The sequence below is a fragment of the Thunnus maccoyii genome, chromosome 12 (genome assembly GCF_910596095.1).
Source record: "Thunnus maccoyii chromosome 12, fThuMac1.1, whole genome shotgun sequence".
Lineage (NCBI taxonomy): Eukaryota > Metazoa > Chordata > Actinopteri > Scombriformes > Scombridae > Thunnus > Thunnus maccoyii.
In genome coordinates, this window is record NC_056544.1 from 32,162,880 (window position 1) to 32,177,289 (window position 14,410).

Consider the following 14,410-nt stretch of genomic DNA (forward strand, 5'->3'; position numbering starts at 1 on the left):
CAAATGGCTGTTTGGCTGGATGGCTGTTCAATTAATCTAACTTGACCAATATGTTTTTCATGTATGGGAAACTCAGTTTCATTTCATCAATGACTACCTCAGGAAAAAGTGTGGGGACGGAATTATTTTTCTGTGAAAGTGCGAATGTCACATCATCCATAACACCCACGACTGCAACGCTCCTGACAGGAGAAACTATCTGATGTTCAACATTCAGTCTGAGAATTGTTCTCTTCACAGCAGCAGTTATTATTGACAGAATGGTTGAACACAGTACAGAAGTAGTGCACCGCCTACTTGATAATGTGGCCCTCTAGTGGAGGTAAAAAGTTCAGTACAACAGTGTGGAAAAAAGGCTTCCAGCAGCTTGTCAGTGTGTCAGCTTGTGTTTTTGTACAGAGACTGTGGGTTTGCTGTCACTGTGGGCCTCACAGCACAGTAGTACAGAGCAGAGTCTGTCACTGCAGCAGAGGAGATCTGCAGATGGATTTGTTTTCCCTCCACTGAAATCTCCAGTCCAGAAATTAGAGCATTTAATATCTTTCCAGTTCCTAAATGATAGATGATGAACTCTGGTGGTTTTCCTGGATATTGTCGGTACCAGAAGAAATGATCAGTGCCATCAGCTTGTTTGGAGTAGTTGTAGGACAGAGTAACAGTGCTGCCTTCTAAACTGTTCTCTTCATTGTTGACTGGAGTGAGTTCTTGACAGCTGACACCTAAAGGAAGAGATAACTCTGTTATAACATGTTGTCAAAGACTCATAACATGAATACATACAACTTCATGCTCAGTTTTCAATCAAACATCAATAGAAGTAAATATGAAGTGTGTCACCTACCTGTTAGTGTGATCAGAAACAAAGTTGAAAACAGACTTAATTGCATTGACACCATCTTGAAGATAAGAAGAAACTGTGTGTGTTGTTTAGTATGAAACACCACAGTGAAAGTTTGTGTCTTTCTGTACTTCAGTGACAGTTTTGCTCCTCCCTTAATCTCCTCCTCCCTGCTCTCACAGCTCTGACTAATAATGTGTTCAAGGTGCTTTTCAGATTGATATAATATCAATCAATAAGAAAATTAAAATATAATATTGAACATTTTAGTCAAACACAAGTATCAGTAACATTGTATTTATGTTACAAGTCAGGACTAAAAAACAAAAAAAAGATCTGAAAATTATATTTAGGGCGAAGACCCTCTTGTATTTTGTGTTTGTTTGTGTCTTTCTTTCTTTCTTTCTTTCTTTCTTTCTTTCTTTCTTTCTTTATTATTACGTCACTTAAACCCTAAATTTGAGCCTGTAAACGTATCAAATTTGGCATGCACATCAGGTGTGGTGAAAAATTAGATTAAATGTAAAAATTCACCCATCACCCTTATAATGTAAAGCAATGGGGAGGCATGACCTTTGTGTCAAACAGGCTTCTGACGTCTAAACTATAAGTCTGAACACTTTCAAACCTGTATCAATGGATTCACCATGAAATGTCCTACTAAAATATGATTTCTAATGTAAGATTTGGCCAAAGTCATGGGATTTATGAGGATATTTCACCAGAAGAGTACTCTAAAATTTTCCTCTCCAATGAGAGGGAGAGAGAGAGAATTGGAGAGGGGGGGGGGGGGGGTTGAATGCAGCTCATTTTTGTAGGATACAGCAGAAAGGTCTATATACATACAGTACATTATATACAAACTTTGTATGAAGTTTGGTGTTATTATCATTTATTTTGCAATGATTATAGGTCTTATATTTATAATTCAGTAGTGGGGATGACCTATGAGGGGAAGGGAAAAAATGGAGTGAGAGTGACAGTTTAGTGATAAAGTGCTGCAGAAAAATAAAATCAACACTAAAATTTGTAGCTCTGTACTGCAGTTTTTCCTTTATTAGGGCCCGAGCACCTAGCGGTTCACTCACACTCTCCATTCAAATATATGAGTATTTTTCTGTGTCCAGCTGCAGTTACTTATTGTCTCTACACACCTGACAGTACACATGTCAATCAAACTGTCACCAGGTCATGTGGGTTAAAAGTCTTTACTTTCCTAAAAATAGACTTCATGAAAATTAATTTGTTTTACACACAAACTCATCAAGAGTTTTCAATTTACTAATTGAAATTCAAGTGAATGGGCCCAAAACTTGCATGATTTTGATGACACAGGTGTGAGCAAGACAGACATGTCTCACCCTGCACAAAATTCTCATCCTCACACCGTTGAGATTTGATGTTTCACCGAAGTTGTTATAACTTTATTGTAAATGCTCCAGTCTGCACCAAACTTTACATGTTTGATAAGAGTCCCGGCCTGAACACGTCTACATGACAATATTCCATCAGTGATGCAAACTGGCTGAATAGCGCCCCCTACGAAATTTCAGTGAAGCAGCCCCAGCAGCAGGCAAAATAGTGGACAAAGGAAGTGATGTTTATCTCCTTCTTGCACTGTCTGAAGACATCTACATGCCCGTGACAGAAGCCTTTCGACTGCACCACGCTCCGACGTGCGCAAGGGTGGGAGTCTATGTAAAGACTCTACTGCACCATATAAAACTCTAAGGTGCATAGATGATCCACAGAGTGTCACTGTAGGAGTTGTGGTCATTCACTAACATGGGTTTAACAGTTAAAGTTGACTTCTTTATAAAATGTGCAAATGCTTCTTATATCTATTTTAGGTGAGAGTGTTCTATGACTTGTAGAGTCTTGTTCATGTAACCAGACAAAAACACAGACAAGTGATTTGTGTTTTATAAATGCTTATATTTTTTAAGTAATGTTGAAACTGTGTAATATTAACTGTGGGTACTTCACAGCTGCACTCACAGAGGGAAAAGCAGAAAACCATCAAAGGTGGTATGATTGTTGTTGTAATCCGCAACACCGCAGTTGAAGGTGAGAGTCATGTAGATCACATCCCCCTTTTCTAGTTGAAGAATTAAAGCATTAGACATAGAGATATGGCCAGTGTTATCACTGTAGTCTGAACTATGCATCACTCTCTTGTCATTGTGATTAAGATAAGCACAAATCCAAGCTGAAGTACGGTTGTCCCACATGGTGAATGTGAAGTAGTCGGCTCCTCTGACTGGAGATGTGAAGATACCTGCATCAGAAGAGAAAGTCAATGAGGGGTCAGAACTTCTCCCCACATCAGTACTGAAAACTACCTGTAGTTGGGTTGTAGGCCTGGCTCTGGCTAGAAGATCTGCATTAGAGGGGAAATAAATTAGGATTAAAATCCACATGTAAAATTTGACCAATATTTCAAACTTTTTTCTAAATAGATCTTTTTACTCCTCTTTCATCAGTTTTGGATTTCACATCTGATAGACTTTAAAACAACATGTTTTCTAATTATATGACATTTTTACTGTAATTTTCTTTTTCTTTTTCTTTTTACCTGCGTTCTCTCTCTTGAAGCTCATACTGGCCTCCAACACTTTGAACACATTCATCACCTTTATTGTGAAATAAGATTATGATCTGCAGTTTTCACATTTTGTCTTGATTACTATGTAGGCCTACCTGTATTCCTATTCTCAGTTTTCTCTGACCAAAAGATCTGCAATTGAGGGGAAAAATTAATAGGTTAAATAGATTAGTTGATTAACAACCCAAGATGTTTCATTTCTGTTAAATCTTTTGACTCCTTTCCAGTTACTTTTGCACGTCGCAAATTGCAAATACATGTTTTCTAACATTATATGCAATTTTTATTTTTTAATAATGTTTTTGTAGCTTACTCATGATGTCTATATTGAGCTCCGCAACCACATTTTCACTTGTGTTTATTCTGGTCTCCAAAACTGTAATGTTTTTCACAAAAAGGTTGCTATGTTCTCTCTTCATAAGACAGTTGTGTATGGAGTCAGAGAATATTGTCACTACTTCAGGAGATGATATTGGTTTACAAAACATAAAAGGACACAGATAGGTAAGAGGGGACAGCATGTGAAGAAAAGAAAGAAAAAATTAAAAGAATTAAAAATAAAGAAGCGGAGGGTGTGATCTGTTTGGGTTTGGATGAATTTCAGGCAAATTTTGCAGGATGGGTTTGGTTTAGGTTTTATTTTTGAAAAAAGAAACAAACACTAAAATGTACCTTGTTTTTTAAACTGTGGAGAAGTTGTTGATATTGTCAGTAGAGAACTTTTTCTTCCTGTGTCTTGTTCATGTAACCAGACAAAAATACACACATACAAACAGCTTATTTGGATTTGCTATTTTTAATAGTGTAATGTTGTGACATCATGTAATCAACTGTGTTGTTTTTACAGCAGACCTCACATAGCAAAAAGTAGGAATCCACTAAAAGTGGTACCATTATAGTCATTATCAAAAACAATGTAGTTTGAGGGGAGAACCAGATAGATCATATCTCCCTTTTCCAGTTGGAGAATAAACCCATGAGACACAGAGACATAACCATGGTTGTCATTTATATCATAACTAACAGTGATTCTCTTGTTATTGTGATACAGTTCAATACCCATCCAATGTGAAGACCGTGTTTCAAACCCATGGAATCTGAAGGAGTAGGCTCCTCTGACTGGGGCTGTAAAGACACCTGCAACAAAGGAGGAATTCAGTCTATTCATTGATTTGATCAGGCTTTATAGGTGTTTGTCTAATTCTGGGGATTTGTTGCCAAGTCCTTGTATGTTAGACTGTGTTAGAAATCTGATCGACGAGTCAATTCAGTGAAAACACAAACCAAACCAAATACAAGTGAGAACTATCAAAGCTTTCACAGAAAGAACCCATCAGAATAAAAGAAGCTGCCAAATAGAATGAAAATAACTACATAATACTTTAAAACATGTGCAAACTATGTAAAAGAGAAAGTCCCTTCACCAAAATGGCATCATGTATATCCCAGTATAACATACTTTATCTGAAAGAGCTTTAGAAGAGCTTCCAACTCAGAACTAGCCTACTGAGAGGACAAGAAATACAAAAATGGAAAAAATATGAAAAATGGAGAGACAGAGAATTTAAGGAGAGATATTCCACACTTAGACAACTAGGGATGCAATAAAAGTTATGTATGAAAAGGCAATTCCAAAAAAATGATAAGTTAGATCATAAATCTATGAGATTGTGTAATAATTCAAACAAAAACAGTGTGAGAAGGTGAAAGAGGTGTACGTACCTGTAGTTGGGTTATAAGCCTGGCCGATGTTGGTGAAAATTTTACTGAACTTAAGTGTGATGGCAGTATTGAAGGGTCCAACTGCTCCTGCGTCAGTAAGGCCGACAGAAAACGCCACCTTTGGTCGATCTGTGTGAATGTGGAAGACACACATAGAGAGAATATTTTCCTCTCACATCAGTAACAGCTGCAAAATGTCACTTCTGCCTCATTTAATAACTGTATTCATGTCACTCTGCATCCTGCTGCACAGAGGATGAGCCTTGATTTACCGTTGCCATTCTCACTGCTACCATAATATGACTTTTTGACTTTTTATTAATGATATAAGCAGCTCACCTGCATTCTCTCTCTTGAGCTCCTCCACCTGGAGCTCATTGGAGCTCATTCTGGCCTCCAACACTGTGAACACATTCATCATTTTATTGTAAAGGAGGTAAACTACATAACTGGAACTTGAAATACCTGTATGTGTATCTAATAAACTGGCAGCTGTGTGTTTTGCAGCTTACCGGTGTTCTCCCTCTTGAGCTCCTCCACCACATTTTCAGCAGTGTTCAATCTGGCCTTCAAATCTGTGAACACATTTCTAGTCACTATTATGAAAGGTTTACAGTCGACCAACAGTCAAGTGTAAAATGACATTATATGTATATGTTTATGTTTCAAACATACGATGCTATTTTTGCTTTTTATTGATTTTTGTAGCTCATCTGTGCTCTGTGATGTTTAAAGTTTTCCCACCGAAACATCATTAATGAAACTTACCCTTTATATGTTCTCATTGCTAACATAATAAACTCCTTACCTGTGTTCTCTCTCTGGAGCTCCTCCACTTTGTTGTCACTGGCGTTCATTCTGGCCTCCAAGACTGTGAAAACATTTAAAACTCTTATTGTAAAGTAGGACTATGATCTGCAGTTTCACATTTTTCCTTGATCACTATGTAAACCTACCTGTGCTCTTATTTTCTGTTGCTGTTACTCTGGCTAGAAGATCTGCATTAGAGGAGGAAATAAATTAAGATTAACATCCACATGTAAAAATTCATCAATATGTTAAACTTGTTCCTGCTAAATAGATCTTTTTACTCCTCTTTCATCACTTTTGGGCTTCACATCTGATAGACTTTAAAACAACAACATGTTTTCCATCATAAAATGTCATTTTTTAAAATGTTTCTTTTTTTTACCTGTGTTCTCTCTCTCGAGCTCCTCCACTTTGTTGTCACTGGCGGTCATTCTGGCCTCCAAAACTGTGAATACAATTAAAGTTTTTTTCTTTTTTTTTCCATTTTGAATCTTAGATATTAATCTCAGTAAACACCTTAAAGATTTGGATACATTCAACTCTTGAGCTTGACAGGAAAAACATCACAAACATGAATGAATTATATATCATTTAATAAAATGTAAATATCTACCTGCATTCTTGATTTCACTGGCTGTCAGTCTGGCCTGTATGGCTGGAATAAAAGCAGTAAATTAGTCCTAAAAGTGATGAATATGTGAACATTGCATGAGTCTGTTTAGCACTATGTGAATGAACCTGTATTCTCTTGCTCCAGCTTCTCCATCTTCTTCAGCTCCACACTGTGTTGGACCACCATGTCTCTCAGCTCCTTCAGCTCAGCCCAGATATCAGGGGTGATGTTAGTCTGATCACTGGTTGCTTTAACACTCAGGATCTCAGACTGAACATCTGTCTTAGTGACATCATTCTCTGTCAGCCCTCCACTCTCACCCTGAGCCCTCGTCCAGTACAGACAGAGCAGCAACGCCAGAAAAGCTGCAGCACGCCTCATTGTGAAATATCACCTCTTTAGACAGCAAGACGCAGTCTGACACGTCTCGCTCAGCTCCCGTCTTTATAAACACGTAAAACAGGTCACTGAAGTGCTGTATGAGAATGAACCAGGTGTCTGATAACAAATGTAAAAATAGCACCAAAGATCCTTGAACACTGAACTGCAGACTACAACTAGTTAGAATGATGTTCTTTCCTTCAAAATAACAACATTAAAGGACGGGCTCACAATCTTTCAGGTCTCTCTTAAAACAACAGTCGGGTGCCCTTATGAACATTAAAATGTTCCTGTTCATACTGACCATTAGAAGATCAATTCAAAATGCACTTATAATGTAAGTGATAGGGGCAAAATCCACAGTCCTCCTTCTGTACAGAAATATGTTTAAAAGTTTATCTGAAGCTAATATGAAGCTTCAGCGTCCAAATGAGTCAAGTCAAGTAGATATCTTTCAACGTTACAGTCTTTTTAGTGTCAAAGTTCCTCTTTTTGTTACTATACTTCCACCTGCAGCTCAACAGGGAAACACAAAGACTGTAAATGTGTCAGATATCCACTTGATATGACTAACTCAGACTGCTGAAGCTGAATAGAAGCTTCACACAGACTTTTAAATACATTTGTGCACAAAATGACTTTTGGCCTCCATCACTTCCATTGAAAGCACATTTGAAGGATCTTTTCATATCCAGTATGAACAGGAGGAATGATTACAGCGAGGAAAACCTCTTTCACTGCTCATATGGACACCTGACTGTTGTTTTAAGACAGACTTGAAAAGTTGTGAACCTTTAATGTTGAATGATCATCAGATCCTCATCAGAACTAAACAACTGATAAGTGGGATTTCAGTCTCTGATCTTTTTGTGTGTATGGGTTGCTTTTCCCAGACTCAGGTTTCAATATCCCCAAATTAAAGCTTAGAGTCAGCATTTTAACCTCATAGTCATTCTTTTGTTTCAAATCTCTCAGAGCAAAGCCAACACAGCAACAATGTGCACCCTTTCATATACATATATATATTGTATGACTTTTTTACAAACTATGCAAAACAATCCACTAAAGGTAGTACGATCATAGGTATCATCCCATATACCATGGTCTGCAGGTAAAACCATGTAGACCACATCCTCCTTTTCCAGCTGTAGAACCAATGCATTAGTCACACTGATATAGCCATGTTCATCATTGTAATTAGAATTCCATGTCCCTCTCTTGCCATTGTGGTAGAGATTAGCACCAATCCAAGTCATTATCTGTCTTCCCCATGCAGAGAATGTGAAGTAGTAGGCTCCTCTGACTATAATTTTCTTGTTTTTTTGAAACTACACAGAAATATCTGTGAAAAGGTTTTGAAAAGGTTTTACAAAACTGCATAAAAGAGAAGCTCACTTCACCGCCAGAGCCTTATCAGTCACTGAGTGAAAAGTATTTGCACAGCACAATATCACACACATGTGTCAATGTTGGCAAAGTACCAATGACCTGGCTCAAACCTTCTAAGAGGACACAGAGAAACTGTGTTTGTTTCCCAGACTCAGGTTGTAAAGGGCTACAACTCATCTGATGTGTATTAAAGTGTGTTTTTAAAGAATTTATTGCAAATAGTGCTGCAGAGTAAAGCCAACACAACAAAAAACATGTAGTGTCCAAATATGTAAAGACTCTGCTGCACCATATAAAGCTCTAAGGTGCATAGATGATCCACAGAGTGTCACTGTAGGAGTTGTGGTCATTCACTAACATGATTGACAGGATGAGAATTTTGTGCAGGGTGAGACATGTCTGTCTTGTTCACACCTGTGTCATCAAAATTATGCAAGTTTTGGGTCCATTCACTTGAATTTCAATTAGTAAATTGAAAACTCTTGATGAGTTTGTGTGTAAAACAAATTCACTTCCTAATTTTCATCAAGTCTATTTTTAGAGAAGTAAAGACTTTTAATCCACACAACCTGGTCAAAGTTTGATTGACATGTGTACTTTACATGTTTGATAAGAGTCCCGGCCTGAACACGTCTATATGACAATATTCCATCAGTGATGCAAACTGGATGAATAGCGCCCCCTATGAAATTTCAGTGAAGCAGCCCCAGCAGCAGGCAAAATAGTGGACAAAGGAAGTGATGTTTATCTCCTTCTTGCACTGTCTGAAGACATCTACATGCCCGTGACAGAAGCCCTTCGATTGCACTGCAGCCTGACGTGCTCGGAGGCGCAAGGGCCCGTTCAACGCTGCTTACATCTTTAATTTACCTAAAAAGTTGATTTTCAGATCAAAAGACAAAGATTGACTTTAAAGTCAAATTATAATTTCACAGCAGAACTTGTTCAGGTCGTCCATGGAAGAGGTTTTTTGGTCATTTATTTATGTGTCTTGTTTAGTTTATTTTTAGTTTCCAGAGGGATCACCTATATTTCACAGCTGCTACACTCCTGAAGGATAAAACAGTGGACAGAAAGGTAAGAAATACTTCATCTACATATTTAATATCCCACAACTTTGGGTAAAGATGAAGATGAATTCCCTGTTTTTCTATATTAAACATCCTTGTAACAGTCTTTTCTGCTGACATTCTTATCCAGAACAGCTCATGAGAGGCTTGAAAACCTGGAAACAGTGAAAGTTTGTGTCTTTTCTGTCCTGGTTTACATAACTTAAAACTTTTATCAGGTAGATAATAGTAAAACACTGACAACTGACAGTTCTTATGTCAACAAATGTAAATACCTGAAGACAACATGAAGTCAGTGACCATATCTCATTCACACTCGTAGTTCAAACAGTGGAGGCAGCAGACACCCTTGTTGAATGTCTAATGGAAACAACTCATGATAAAAACTGACAGTATGAAACAAACATTCTCATATTTTCATTACATTCACTTTTTAACCCGACGAGTAACTTCAGGTTTTTGTTCAACACACAGTTTTATGTGACTTTATGTTTGATGGTGTCTTGTGTTTGAAGCATCATCCAGCTGGTTTGTCATTGTTGTGGATTTGCTGCTCATGTGAATCCTCTCACAGTGTTTCATTAGCAGCTGTAACCACAGTGACTCTGATAAAACAGGAATTAGCAGAATCCATCTGATATGAAGCTGTGGTTTGAATACCACTTCCCTCCTCTTTGAAGAGTAGTCAGATATCTGTGTTCAGGTTTTTGTACAGCCTCTTCTACACTTTCTATCACTGTGTGTCTACAGCACAGTAGTAGAGAGCTGTGTCTGCCAGGGTTAGACTCTGTATGGTCAGCTCAGTTGTTGTATCTGATGTTTGGGATTTATATCGTTTATTAGGAATATATTCAACTGTGCTCCTCTTTCCTCCTTTCCAGAGTATAAACTGAGGTGCCTGAAAGTCAGAATGATATTTGTACCAGTAAAGGTAAGGATAGCTAGAAGTTGTATCATAGGTACATCTGAGTGTGACAGATTCTCCTTCTCTTCCACTGACTTCATCTCGTACAGGAGAGATTGTGTCTCCAGCTATTAGTCCTGGAAAAAGTCGAGAAAATGAAGCCATTAGACTAACATTGTTCATGAGGCTGAGAGGAGAAGACAGTGGAAAATGTCAACTGTACAGTGTTACTCTGTGGACACAAACTGATCAACTGTTCATTTGACTGATTTCTATAGAAATCATCTTCCAAGGTGTTACCTAGTGAAGGAAACATGTTGTATTAAAGTTCTGTTCCAGAGTCAAATATCCATCATTTGGAAAATATCACACAATGACAAAAACATACGTACCTACAAGAGCTGAAAACAGTGAAATGACAGCCAGTGTTTCCATGGTTACACAAGTGAAATGCTGTAAGTGAATGTTGAGTGTGAATAAGTGTTGAGTGGTTTTGTGAGTTGTGTTTGGTCTGATGTTCACAGCTGGAATCAAACAGCTCTCTGCCATGCAGCCACCTCTGCAGTCAGTAGGAGGAGACTCATATGTCAAATGACATTCATTTGTAAAACTCTTCATCACAACTGTGTCTCATGAGGGAAAAGAATCTAGACTGTTTGATAAGAAACCACTGAAGTTTAACAGTGTGTGACTCCCTCTAGTGGATGTTGTGGAGTATTCTGTTGTCTTTGCTCCAAAGGTTTTTGTACAGAGTTTTGGTGTTTCCTGTCACTGTGGGCCGCAGAGCACAGTAGTACACAGCAGAGTCAGACACTGCAGCAGAGGAGATCTGCAGAGGAACTGAATTGGAAACCAGTGTGGATGAAAATCTTTCTTTAAACTCATCTGGTGTGTTCCCTTTATCCAGGTTAACTCGGCTCAGGATGAATTTGGGGCTGTTGTTTCCATCCTGTTTGTACCAGAACAAAGTTGGATTTCCACTCTGAAATGTACAACCAAGTGTAACTGTATCTCCTTCAGCAGCAATGACATCTCCTGTTGGCTGGGTCACGCTGTCTTGTCCTTTACACTCTGGGGAAGAACAGAACATGCAGAGGAAGAGATGAATCAATAAAGATGATTGATTAAATGAGAACAATCAGCAGGTTTGTTTGTGAATTTACTTCCATAAAATCATCCAACTATGAAAAACAGATATCTGGTTAATACATCAGGTAAAATGAGACTTTCCTCTCTTTTCTAACACTCACCTATAAAGTGAGATAAAAGTATAAAGAGGTAAAGCAACATGTCTTTGGAGTTGTTGAAACCAAACAGACAGCAGATGATCAATGTTCTTCCACTGCAGTAGAATGAAGAAACTAAACAGCCTCTCTGCTGCACAGCCCTTCTCCTCAGCATCAAGCTGATTGGGATTTTACTTCCTCAAACATTTCTGCTCTGCAGACAGAAAGAATCTCATTGGTTGAGTTGAACCTCAGAGGGCGGGGCCAGGAAATCACCTCTATAGGTTGTTGAACCATCAATGACATCATGAACTTCATCACAGTTTGTGTTTGAAGCCTCATCCAGCTGGTTTGTCATTGATGTGGATTTGCTGCTCAAGTGAATCCTCCCACAGTGTTTATTCAGGCTCTGACTGTAAAATTGACCATCAGACTTTTCACAGACTTTGTTCTGCTGCAACAAATACTTCACACATATCCTCAAGTTTATCTGATCATCATGTATCATCTATCTGCTCACCAGGCAGGATTCCAGTCCATGCAACTGAAAGACCTCATAGACCATTTTAAAATCTAATTCAACAAATCTCAGTCTCTTATAAGACCTCATATGCATCCCTACATCCAGTAGCTGTTACCAACCACTTACAGATCAAAGCAAGACAGTAAATCTGCAAATAACACTTTTAAATATCAGGTCCCTCAGCAGTCAAACCTTTTAAATGAATGATCTTATTGTAGAGCCTCAGTTTGACTGTCTATTTTTAACTGAAACCTGGCTAAACACAGATGCTCTTAATGAAATTTAACCTGCAAACTTATAATTTCTCCTACTCCATTAGACAAGGGAAGAGGGGCGGAGGGACAGCCGCCATATGTATCGATGCTCTGAGGCTGAGGGATGTTTCTTTAGATGATTTTAGTTCATTTGAGTACCATGCTGTCATACTGAAATGTCTTTTTGCAGTTATTGTCTGTAGACCACCAAAGCATTGCCCAAATGTCTTGTCTGATCTCTCTGAGCTCTTATCTATCATCAGCTCTAACTATGACAATATGATCATCATTGCTGACTCTAATTTACACACTGACAATAACACAGACAAGAAGGCTTCTGACTTTTCACATCTATTGGAAGATCTGAGCTTCATACAACATGTCAATGAACCAACTCACAGCTGTGGTCAAACCTTAGACCTTGACAACCAAAGTGACAAACGTGCATCTGAATTCCTTGATCTTATCAGTACTTTTGACTGTATTCAGCATGTCTCTGGCTCTACTCACCAACATGGTCATACTCTTGACCTAATTATTACCTATGGCATTAATCCAGTAAATCTACAGTCCTTAAACAAGCATGTTTCTGACCTTGCAGCTATCCTTTTTAACATCCCATTAGTGCCTATGGTTTCTAACACTAGAGGCCCTCGCTATTTTAGACCCATCACGCCACAAACCTGTGAGAATTTCTGCAATACCCATCATGCTTCACAGCAGCTTGACCCTTTAGATTATTCCTGCTCTGTAGAGGAGCTGGCTTCTAAATATTAGCAACGTTGTGCTGCTACACTGGACACTGTAGCACCTGTTCAATTGTCTAAAGTCCTATTTTGACAAAACCATCTCCATGGTTTAATGAGTGTGTCCAGAACATTAGAAGGGCATGTAAACGTGCTGAACGGAAATGGAAAGTTTCCAAATTAAGACACGATTTTAATGCCATGAAAGAGCTTTTAAAAGAATTTAATTACACTGTAAAGGACAAAAGATCAAAACTCTTCCCTCATCTTATTGCTGCAAATCCCCAACGAGTTACTTTTTAGTACCATTAACTCCCAATTCCATAGAAGTCTCCTCAATTGAAAGGTGTGAGTTTTCATTCGTTTTTTGTCAATAAAGTTTTCAACATTAGAGCCCAAATCATACCATTTCTGCTTATTTTGCCACACTGTGAAGTGCATCAGTTTTTTAATTCTTTAAGTTAGATTTACTGAGGATAATCAATGGCATGAAATCTTCCACCTCTCCCTCTGATGTTTTACCCACTAGATTTTTAAAGGAGTTTTCTGCCTTTTTATCCTCAGATATTTTAACAATTTTTAACAAATCTATGTCTTCAGGGATTGTGCCTCCGATTTTTAAATCTGCTGTTTTTCACCCCCTTCTCAAAAAATCAAATCTTGACACCACTAATCTGAATAATTTTAGATCCATATCCAAATGACCCTTTCTCACCAAGGCGCTGGAGAAAGTGGTTTACTCTCAGCTTATTTCTTTTATGAATGACCACTCTCTCTTTGAAAAGATTCAGGCTGGTTTTCACACTCATCATAGCACAGAAACTGCACTTTTAAAGTAAGTTTTAAATGACATTAGAATGAATTTGTATTCTGGCTGCTGGACTGTTCTGGTACTTTAGACCTTTCTGCAGCATTTGACACAGTCGATCATGGAATATTAATTAATCGACTAGAAAACTGCATCGGCGTGACTGGTACTGCTCTAGACTGGTTTAAGTCTTATTTGACAACAGAACATTCTCAGTTTCAATTGGAAATGTCTCTTCCAAATTCTCAATTATCAGCTGCGGCGTTCTTCAAGGATCAGTTCTTGGCCCTTTACTGTTTTCCATTTACATGTTACCACTGGGTCAAGTCATTCACAACTCCAATATTTCCTTCCATTTTTATGCAGACGATACACAGATATATCTATCCATAAATCCATCAGACATTACCTCATTTACCTCACTCACAACGTGTCTTTCAAGTATTAGATCTTGGATGTCCAATAATTTCTTAATGCTCAATAATGACAAAACTGAAGTGATGGTGTTTGGGCCCAGAGCA

At 38.1% G+C, this 14,410-nt stretch overlaps 1 protein-coding gene across 1 annotated transcript; it reads right to left on the reverse strand.

Annotated features, from left to right (window-relative positions):
• Positions 1-4,261: 4,261 nt before the first annotated feature.
• LOC121909132 (myosin-10-like) lies at positions 4,262-6,990 on the reverse strand. The gene is made up of 9 exons (XM_042429560.1): positions 6,714-6,990; positions 6,589-6,630; positions 6,358-6,420; positions 6,122-6,163; positions 5,974-6,036; positions 5,678-5,740; positions 5,505-5,567; positions 5,166-5,294; positions 4,262-4,580 (listed from the first exon to the last, which is right to left on the reverse strand). The coding sequence occupies exons 1-9, from the start codon at positions 6,967-6,969 to the stop codon at positions 4,297-4,299; spliced, it is 1,005 nt and encodes a 334-aa protein (XP_042285494.1). The 5' UTR covers positions 6,970-6,990; the 3' UTR covers positions 4,262-4,296.
• Between the last annotated feature and the right edge of the window lie 7,420 nt (positions 6,991-14,410).